A 10,608-nucleotide genomic window follows, 5' to 3' on the forward strand; every position below is an offset into this window, starting at 1 on the left:
CAAATCCCCCCCCCAAACAAACATAATATAATATATAATTGGACACGAGTGAGTGTATATATAATATAGTCGGTGTTGTAAATTATATAAATGTAGTGATTGATGTTTGAGTTTGTTTGTACCATACTTGACCAATCCCGAAACTACTGAGCACCAGTCAACGTTATACCGTCAAGGACCCAGAAGAGTTTCCCTCCAACTAGGAGGCCAATCACAGCGCGAAACGTATCGACATCAGAAGTCAATCATAGCGCAACACGTGTCAACATCAAAAGCCAATCACAACACGACACGTGTCAATGTCAGAATAAAACTAGAAACTCTCTTATATAAATAGAGATCATTCTCTCACAATATTTCCTAATGTCATTTGTACTAAATCATTCACTAGTACTCACTAAAGGAGAGCTTGAACCTATGTACTTGTGTAAACCCTTCACAATTAATGAGAACTCCTCTACTCTATGGACGTAGCCAATCTGGGTGAACCACGTACATCTTGTGTTTGCTTCTCTGTACCTATCCATTTACATACTTATCCACACTAGTGACCGGAGCAATCTAGCGAATGTTACAAACTTAACACTTTCTGTTGTACCAAAGTCCTCACTGATTTTGTGCATCAACAAAGTTCTTTCTTTAAATCATTAAAAAATAAGTTCAACCATCAACCACCACATCGTGTGGCAAAAAAAAAAAAAAAATAGTTTCCCTAACATTCTCCTAATATAATATATATGCAAAATATTGCATATGTTGTGTTGGTGGAGCTATTTCACGTGTTATAATATAAAGGAAATGACACAAAAAAATATTTTTTGTTCTCTACTTGTATTATGATATGTACAATACTTCTTAAATTCTGGGCATGTGAAAATTTTCCAAGTGTTGGTAGGGCATAAACTAGAGAAATTAAGAAGGGTAAAATGCCATTTGACCCCTTGAACTATTACTCAAGTTGAAATTGATCCCTGAACTATTTTTTGGTAAATTAACCCCCTGAAATATTTGAAATCAGCCAATTGACCCCTTGTCGGTAGATTCCATCTACTATTTTGTCAAATTCAAAGAAAAATTAGCCTTTCATTCGTTAATTATTAATTGTCAACTATAACTACCAATGAATTTATGAACTTATTTTGTGTCCATGTGTCAAAATTTTATTGGTGGTTATAACTAACAAGTAACAACTGATGATGAAATGACTAATTTACTCTTGAATTTGACAAAATTGATTCCGTAATCTAACGGCAAGAGATTAATTGACTAATTTGAAATAGTTCAGAGATTAATTTACCAAAAAAATAATGTAAAAGATCAATTTCAACTAAGATGATAGTTTAGGAAGTCTAACCATAATTTACCCAATTTAGAAATTAAAATGAGGATGCATGGTTGGTTGGTTGGTGGAGACTCGAGACTTGAGAGTGGGGGAGAAGAGAATACTTGTCTGCGTCTGCCCCTGGAAGCAACCGACAATGGGGAGGCATGACAATCCCATCAGTGTGACTGTGAGTGCAAGAGATGTAACAAACGGTAGAGGACGACACACGTGGCCCACATGCAGAATAAGAGGAGCCAACCAAGTATCTTTTGCAATTGCTAGATAGCCTAGATTAGAAGATGAAGGAGAATATACCTTTACCTTAGTGGGGAAAAGCATCATTGTTGATGAGGAAATAGGAAACTGGGAATCAATTAATTAATTAATGGGATATTGCTTTATTTTCTTTCATTTCAATTTCAACGGAGAAATGAATATGTTTAACAAAAAAAAGAAAAGAAACGGAGGGATGAATATAGATAATATATAGTACTTAAGCTAGGCAGAGGAGGTTATAGTACTTAAGCTAGGCAGAGGATGCTTAATCAAGAATTTGGATTTGTTCTGTATCTTAGTGTCTGGAATCTAGAGATCAAACAATTTGGACCATACAAATCAAATCTGATGATTCTCAAACTTATTATGCTAGCTCAACTCACACAAACTAATAACTTCGATTTCTTTTCCACACAAATGAGTAGCTCAAATTGCTTGATTCCTAGACTCCGGCCACTAAGGTCCGAAGGGGATCCAATTCCCTTAAGCAGTAAGAGAAATCAGCAAGATGTCATGATCTGGTCCCACGCGATGGACATGATGTTTCAGGAGGAGCACTCTTTTGAGCTTTTTTTGACTTTGTTTCTTTAAGGCCTTCTCACTTCCCACTTGCAATCTTCTTGCATACATTGCATGCTTTTTTGTAATTATTTAGTTCAATTATGTTGGAAATTTTGAGTAGAATTTCATTGTCTCACATTGCTCACCATCATAAAATTCTTTCACTTTATTAGGCTTTATCCTTTATTGAAAGTTATTGGAGTTATGGACATTGGAGAATAAAATTGGACTCACCCTTGGAGTTGGGCTTTGGGGTGTGCTAATTAATTGATAATTAATATATAATTAATTATCAAAAGATGGGCCTTGGGCCTCGGACTCTAATAATTAAATACTTTAATTAATTATTTTCGGATTTGATTAATTATTTTTAATTAATTTAGAATTTAATTAATTATTATTTTATTAACAGATTCATTATTTGAGATGAAGTCTAAAGTGTGAAAGAACGCATAAAGAAAACACCCCTGTGAGAAGATGTCTCCCAATAGATGAATCCCTTCCTCATACCTATTGCGATGAAGCATAATTATATTATATATACATCCATCTGCATGATATTTAGTACATAGAAAATCAACATTCTTCTTCTACAATCACAAATATCATTTATCAGAGAACCACACAGAAATTCGTCAAAAGTCAAGTTTTTCAGTGTTGGAATTCTGACTTGATCATTGAATCCTAGTGAAGCAGACGTCTGTAGAACTACAAGCATTGAGTAGGGGCGAAATTTATGTTTCAAGGACATTGCGGTACGCAAACCTCGATCTTCAATATTTATGTTAAATATTATTTCATTGTTCATACACTGTTCGAATTTTATTATTTATTAACATATACAAATTCATCATAGATTGTTGACATATCTCGAACAAATTCTAATTTGAATAATTCAATCAGAGTTAGAGCACTAATTCCATTGACTTTGGCCTGCGCTCGCTCCATCGCCAGAAGAGACCGGTTGATCCCGCTTTTTCTGTCATTATTTATAATTCAAGCACTTTATCATATATTACATATAATGCATATATGTCACATGATGCATGTATTCTGAATAATGCGCTTTTCATACATTACCCTGTTGACTAATCCCAACCAATCCCACACACGCACTGCAGACAGACTCTCTCTCTCTCTCTCTCCCTCTCCCGTTGGTGTCTCACACTCACAGCGGTCACAGTTGTACTTGTTCTAGCTAGTAAGCTTAGGTAGCTAAAGAAACCCCTAATTATCAGTCGTCTCTCAGACTCTTCCCCCCCCCCCCTCTCTCTCTCTCTCTCTCGGGATTATATGCATGACATGTATACTACCCTCTTCTCTATATTTCACGTTGCTGCATCTCGTTGGCTAGTACTTAGAGTGGCTTCCCATCAGAAGGTATTAAATATTGGATTTACTAATTTGGCTGCGCATCTATACAGTTGCTCTCTCCAATCCATCGTTCGGTCCACTCGATCACTTGGAGTCATTTGAAGGTAATTAAATTACTTTGCTTCTTTTCCGATCGACTGTATAAATTAGCTGCTGTTGCTGCCTTGGAATTCAACGTTCCTTCAGCTCAATTGTTTACTTGCGGTACGTACCTTCTTTTGATCATTATATTTCTTAATTACTGTTCATTGGGAATAATATTGGCCTGTATATATATCAGTTGCTAAGTCGTCCTAGTCCCAGTTACTACTCAATATTGTTAATGATATATATGCTATTTAGTATAAATAGAGGGAAATTGGAGTGTGATTATTTGACATACATAAAACTTAATCTTCTAGCTTGCAAGTTAACTCTATCCTGTTATAATTAACTTCATAAGTTCATGCGTATATGTATATGTATTATATATACATATATAGGTAAATAACTTGGTTGTCTTTCCATTCTGTTATTCAGCAATGAAAGAAAGATTCTGCCCTACTTTGCTAAAGGATAAATATACACTGTCCAAAGGAGACTGTAAGACGGGAGAGCCTTAACAATTATTTACAAGTCAGCCAAAAAGTTGCCAAATTTTTTTTGAATTCGATGAATATATGGACAAAAAGAAATGAACAAAACCATCTTATATATATGAAGCTTGTGGAGGGGCTCTTTATCAATGTCAAAAGTGAGCGCGTCCCTAAATAGCTAAACGGTTCCACCCTCCAGTACGTATATATTCGTATGTATAATATACACACATACAACTTGAGAGGCCATGCACACTCATATATTATAGTTTATATGTATCGACGTCATAAGGTTATATGAGTAGAAAGTAGATTGTTTATGGTGTTCTAGCTAAGTTGTTATAGCTAATCTACCTTTAATTAACAAACGTTTCTTCCGATCGATGCTTCTCTTTTCTGCTATATATATGAACTAATATTGAATTTTTTTTAATATAAAAATGTTTGTAATATTCCTTCTGGCCTGCTAATTGGAAGAAAAATATAAGAGTACTGCGTGTTGTGCCGCATTAGCAGTATATATATGGTTACTCTTTCAAGGATAGATATTCAGACCAAAAGTAAGCTAGGTCATGCGATGCGAGTCATGAGTCTGGGGCTTGGGTTGGGTTGGATCATATATCATACTGTGAGAAATTGGCACACACAAGGCTATATACAAGAGAAACAACTTAATGTCCTGCTTGCTCACTGTACTGCATATAGTTGATTATTAATATACGTCTTGTCAATTATCTGTAGTCAGTGTCTAGTCCATGTGGCCGTGTTTCACTTCTTATAATTAAATGATTTTCAACCACAATTATTAATCCAACTCGTCCACTAATACAAATACATCCATGGACGGTGTAACTTCCAAATTAAACAAGTTTATGCATACAAAATATTAAAAAAATGATTTGCATGGCATCCTTAGTTCTTGTGGCAACACAAGAAAGTTGAATGAGAGTAGTTTGAAAGTTCACAATGCACTACTAATCGAGTCTGACTATTCTCAGAGCAAAAATTAATTCCACTTGTTTTTAACTTCTTGTTATTAATTATTATTAATGCAGTTTAGGAAAAAATCCCTTAACTAATTATTTGGGTTGTGTATATATGTATTTGTATCTTATGTATGTATAAATTGGAGGAGTTGCAGGTTGATTAACAATGTATGCTGATGTTCGTGGATCCTTGACACCTTGTTGGCTGGACGAAAGATGATTATCAGGTAATTAAGGGCCATAAACTCTACTACTTCACAACTTAATTCATATTCTTAAATTTCTGTAATTAAGGGCCATAAATCCTACTACTTCACAATTAATTCATATGTATATATATAGAGAGAGAGAGAAAGAGAGAGAGAGAGAGAGAGAGAGAGAGAGATATATATATATATATATATATATATATATATATATATATATATATAGAATTTCCATGATTATATCTTTATTTGTGGATTTTGACGATTCAAACTTGCATCCTTGTTCGGCTTCTGAGACAATCAAAACCAGCCTCCTACTTTCATAATTTGCAACCATCTACATGCTAATTGTTACTAATTAGTTAATGTTTCAGCTTCATTAACAAGATATTTATGTTATTTTTGGTATAAAATTTGTGTATATAATGGAGATATAATTCGATCAGACAAATAGCTTTGGTCTGTCTGGTGAATTTCTAGCTAGCTAGTCAATTAAAATCTCCCTGCCATATAGCCTTTGCGATTTACAGTTTGGTTCCCTTAATATGGAAAATTATATCACGCATGAATAGATACTTTTCCCAAAATGCATTACCCATATATGTTTCTTCTTTCCACATATATACAGCATTCTTTTAGGCTTATAGGTAGTGAAGTGAATGATTTAGTTTAGTTCTGAAATTGAACTAATCTCTTTCAGAAATCATCCAAAAGGGTGTGTTGCTGCACAAGTATTTTGAAGGGAGAACCTGTTATCATCTCTTGTAAAAGCGAAGTACTAATCTGAAAATGAAGTTTATGAAAATTGGAACCAAGCCGGACACCTTCTACACTGAAGATGCTACCAGGTACTTGCTATGACTTGTTCCCCACCTTTTTTCCATAGATGAGGTTGAATGGTTATGCATAGAATCAATATCCTCACAAGTACGTCCTCACAGCTCACGTTCATAATGAAATTGTTACTTTGTGCACTTCGGTTTTAATTAAACTGATTTGTTGATTTGTGAGCTGTCCTCACAACAATTTTATTTCAGCTGATTTTGCATTCACTATGTGTGCAGGACCGTGATTTCAGATGTACCCAGCGACTTTGTCATACAAATTAACGACATAAGTTATCTTCTCCATACGGTATGAACTGATCATTTACAAGGAATAATGTTTTGTGGAAATGCACCAATTTCATTTTCTCGTGCAGTCACGGATGTGCAATTTTTCTGCTGATCAGTACTTCCTCCGCATTCCTGTGTAGAATTTTTCAGTGTTTTTAAAGCAAAAAAAAGTTCTTCAGTGCGTGATAGTAGTACTGGAGAAATGAAGGAAAGGAAAAACATTGAATAAGAATGAACATTTCACTATTTCTCCCAATTTTGTAAAATCATACAGCAGACTAATACAGCTGGCACTTCTTCTGCATGTACACATAGATGTGCTTGCTCTTGGTCAAGGGATAATTGTGCTTTTGTTAGCTGCAGTTTCCACTTCTTCCAAAATTTGGCCTCTTACAACGGCTTTGCTCTCACTCTGGTGATTCGGAAAAGATCAGCATAGAGCTTCACGATATTCCAGGAGGTGAAGATGCGTTCGAAATGTGTGCTAAGTTCTGTTACGGAATTATGATTAATCTCAGCGCCTATAACTTTGTACCTGCATTTTGTGCTGCTAAGTTCCTCCGAATGACTGAGTCAGTAGAGAAGGGAAATTTTGTTCCGAAACTTGAGGCTTTCTTCAATTCGTGCATTCTTGAAGGTTGGAAAGACTCTATTGCTGCACTACAAACTACAGTGAAGTTTCCTGAGTGGTCTGAGAATCTTGGGATCATCAGAAAGTGCATTGATTCAATTGTTGAGAAAATCCATACTCCTACAGCAAAGGTCGCATAATGCGTACTTAAAAATTTATTATTCTTCTTCTTCTGTCAGCAATCGGTTTATTTTATTCTTCCTTATTGATTTGCTCAAACTAAGAAAGGTTAGTCAATCTTAATTTGCAGGTTTCATGGTCCTACACTTATACCAGGCCTGGCTACACCAAAAAGCAACATCATTCTGTCCCAAAGGATTGGTGGACTGAGGATATATCAGACCTTGATGTAGACCTGTTTCGATGTATAATTACTGCTGTTAGATCCACGTCTATGCTGCCACCGCAGCTCATTGGGGAAGCCTTGCACGTCTATGCTTGTCGTTGGCTGCCAGACACCACAAGAACACCTCCACAAACAGGTGAGGAATTTATGGAAAAGAATCGAAGAATTGTTGATAGCATTGTGAACATGATTCCCGAAGACAAGGGAGCAGTTTCTGTTGGTTTCTTGCTAAGGCTTATTGTCATTGCCAATTACTTGGGAGTGTCCCCAGTGACAAAGACAGAATTGTTAAGGAGGTCCGGTCTACAACTCGAAGAGGCAACGGTGGATGACCTGATTTTTCCTTCACACTCTCCCGCTAACCCAGAATTTTACGATATTGACTTGGTTTTGGCAGTGTTAGAAAGTTTCTTGGTGCTATGGAGAAGACAATCCCCTGCAGCTGCTTCTGAATTGAACAGAAGCGCTCAGGTTTTAGGAACAATGAGAAAGGTTGGGAAACTCATTGATTCGTACCTTCAAGTCGTTGCCAAGGATGTCAACATGCCAGTTTCAAAAGTGGTATCACTGGCTGAAGCTTTGCCGGATATTGCAAGGGAAGACCATGACAGCATCTACAAGGCTATTAACATTTATCTGAAGGTATGTAAGTAGGCCGGACCATGGCTGCGACAAAGGCAAATATAAGAAGTGAATGTCATTGCCATTTAGAATCCATAAGTATATTTAATTACTAAATGCTGATTGACTAATTCATTGATGAAACTTATGTGTTAATAAGCAGGAGCATGGGGATCTGAGCAAGGCAGACAAGAAGCGCCTGTGCCACATTTTAGACTGCCAGAAGTTGTCGCCTGAGGTACGTGCTCACGCTGTGAAAAATGAGCGGCTACCATTGAGGATTGTTGTGCAAGTCCTCTTCTTTGAACAAGAGAGAGACAGAGATTCCAACTCCAAGGCAGCAGCAGCAACTCCTGATCGTCGCAAACATAAACCACTGCCGGTTACACCCTCCCAGTCCCAGGAGCCAGGGAAACAAACAGTGCCAACTAGCAGAGAATCAGATAGTCATAGTCATGATAAGGTAAAATTTGGAGCAGCAAATGTTCATGATAAATTCAGTAGTAGTACCACTGGAAAGAGAGATTATGCGCTGCTGCAGATGCAAAACAAAAGATCAGACGGAAGGTTAACAGTCGAAAACGAAAGGAAAGGTGTCAGATCGGAAACGCAACAAGTAGATCATCAAGGACATAATACCAGAAGGGAAATCCTAAGAGAAGGAGCATCTGGATCTGCAGGAGCAGGGAGCAAGTTGGACGCTAAGAAGATGATCCAAAGGGGAAGTAGGCCGGACCATGGCCGCGACAAAGGTAAAGATAGGTAGCAAAAACGTACACGAACATCTCATCCTCGTTCCCATTGCACTTCTAACTTCTTGTAATTAAGTTTTTCTTTTTGTTTGTTCCTTATTCCTCTGGAATTGGAGAAAATGTTTCAGTTCTGAACAATGTTATCTTATGATGAGTACTGTCCACCATTTGTGTCATACTCTAAACTTAAAGGTGGGAACTTCTTGCCATGGCACCAATATCTGGATGGTTTTACCATCCATTAGAAGACGACTTTAAAACCATGCAACTAGTACCGTCTACCGGTATTCTTCAACACTTGTAAGTGAAATGTCTAAGGTTTGATTCTCGAGAAAGAAAGGTTCAAACTAAATTTTTATAACTAGCCTATTGTGGGATTTAGGCAACTTCGTTCACCTCTTAGCATAGATAAAATTGAATGATTTTAATTTTCATTCATTAATTTTTTTTGTCAGTGTACATGCCTTTATTTCAATTGAAATGTTAGTGTCAACGCCATCAGGATTACGAGAATTTTTTTATTGTGCTGAAAACATAGTCCCGTACACCATCACCAAGTGTCATAATAGAATTAGTTGATTTTTTTTTAAGTTTTCAACCAATTATATTATTACACTTGTTGTAGTGAGCCGTCTGCAAAAAGCAAAAAAACTCTCAAGAATTACAAGAGGGGCTTAAAATAAAATAAGGGTAAATTACACAGTAACCCCTCAGGTTTGAGGTATTGCACAAACCCATACAACATCTTTAAAACATTTCATTTTCATACCTCATGTGCCATTTTATTTCAAAATAATACATCCGTTACATATTTCATCCATTAATCTGTTAAGTGCTGACGTGGCTGCCACATGGCTACCAAATGTGTGCCACGTGGCAATTTTTTTTTAAATTTAAAAAAAAAAACCTAAATCTTCTAAATAAATATTAAAAAAAAATAAATTGAAGCCTTCCCTCATCCTCCTCTCTTTTCCCCGCAACCCCCAAACCCATATCCCCCATCTTCATCTTCTTCCTTGCAACCTAGAAAGAAAAAAAAAACCTTGAGTTCGTCTTTCCCCCCTCCACCTCTCTTCTCCCCCATCTTCGTGTTCTTCCCCTGCAACCCAGAAAAGAAAGGGAAGGAAAAAAAAACCCAAATCACATCTACGCTGCCATCGCCGAGTTCGTGAGGTGGAATTGAGTGCGAGGGTGGGTGCGGGTGCAGGGGGAAGACGAACTGGTTTTTTTTTTTTTTTTCGGGTTGCAAGAAGGGGTTTCAGGGGAAGAAGATGAACATGGAGGAAGGAGAAGGGGGAAGGAGGGTGAGTGCGGATGTGGGGAGAAGACGAACTGGTTATAGGAATGGGGATCTGGGGAGGGAGGGTGGCAGGTTAGGGGGTGTGTTCTGGGTTTCTGGTTTTGGGGTGAGGGACGCGGGTGGGGAGGGGTGGGGTGTGGGGGTGTGGGGAGGGGTGGGGTGTGGGGGGGGTTGAGGGGTTATCATTTATGGGCTTCTGGTTTGGGGGGAGCGGGCGGGTGGGTGGATGGGGTAGGGTGGGGAGGGTATGAGGGTGCTTTATTTCAGTTTTGTTTATATATATATATATATTTATTTATTTAGAAGATTTAGGTTTTTTAAAAAAAAAAATTTTTTGCTATGTGGCACACATTTGGCAGCCATGTGGCAACCACGTCAGCACTTAACAGATTAATGGATGAAAAATGTAACGGATGTATTATTTTGAAATAAAATGATACGTGAGGTATGAAAGTGAAATGTTTTAAAGATGTTGTATGAGTTTGTATAAGACCTCAAACCTGAGGGGTTGCTGTGTAATTTACCCATAAAATAAATAGGA

The 10,608-nt window shown here is 37.2% G+C and overlaps 1 protein-coding gene across 3 annotated transcripts; it reads left to right on the plus strand.

Annotated features, from left to right (window-relative positions):
* Positions 1-3,280: 3,280 nt before the first annotated feature.
* On the plus strand, positions 3,281-8,943 carry LOC114825049 (BTB/POZ domain-containing protein At5g47800). 3 transcript variants are annotated; one of them, XM_029103372.2, is made up of 7 exons: positions 3,281-3,639; positions 5,252-5,323; positions 6,003-6,150; positions 6,367-6,436; positions 6,781-7,179; positions 7,299-8,036; positions 8,179-8,943. In XM_029103372.2, the coding sequence occupies exons 3-7, from the start codon at positions 6,092-6,094 to the stop codon at positions 8,779-8,781; spliced, it is 1,869 nt and encodes a 622-aa protein (XP_028959205.1). In that variant the 5' UTR covers positions 3,281-3,639; positions 5,252-5,323; positions 6,003-6,091; the 3' UTR covers positions 8,782-8,943. The 3 variants fall into 3 exon arrangements, with proteins under 3 accessions (XP_028959205.1, XP_028959204.1, XP_070679007.1); XM_029103371.2 differs by having other exon boundaries at positions 3,382-3,739; XM_070822906.1 differs by lacking the exon at positions 3,281-3,639 and having other exon boundaries at positions 4,961-5,323.
* Positions 8,944-10,608: the final 1,665 nt, after the last annotated feature.

Source organism: Malus domestica, chromosome 05, assembly GCF_042453785.1.
Source record: "Malus domestica chromosome 05, GDT2T_hap1".
NCBI classification, from domain to species: domain Eukaryota; kingdom Viridiplantae; phylum Streptophyta; class Magnoliopsida; order Rosales; family Rosaceae; genus Malus; species Malus domestica.

Bases quoted from the DNA above. Each gene is read 5' to 3' on its own strand.
- LOC114825049 (XM_029103372.2), top strand. From the start codon at position 6,092: ATGAAGTTTATGAAAATTGGAACCAAGCCGGACACCTTCTACACTGAA. The intron at 6,437-6,780 runs GTATGAACTGAT...TGTTAGCTGCAG, and splicing joins TAAGTTATCTTCTCCATACG to TTTCCACTTCTTCCAAAATT. The intron at 8,037-8,178 runs GTATGTAAGTAG...GTTAATAAGCAG, and splicing joins CTATTAACATTTATCTGAAG to GAGCATGGGGATCTGAGCAA.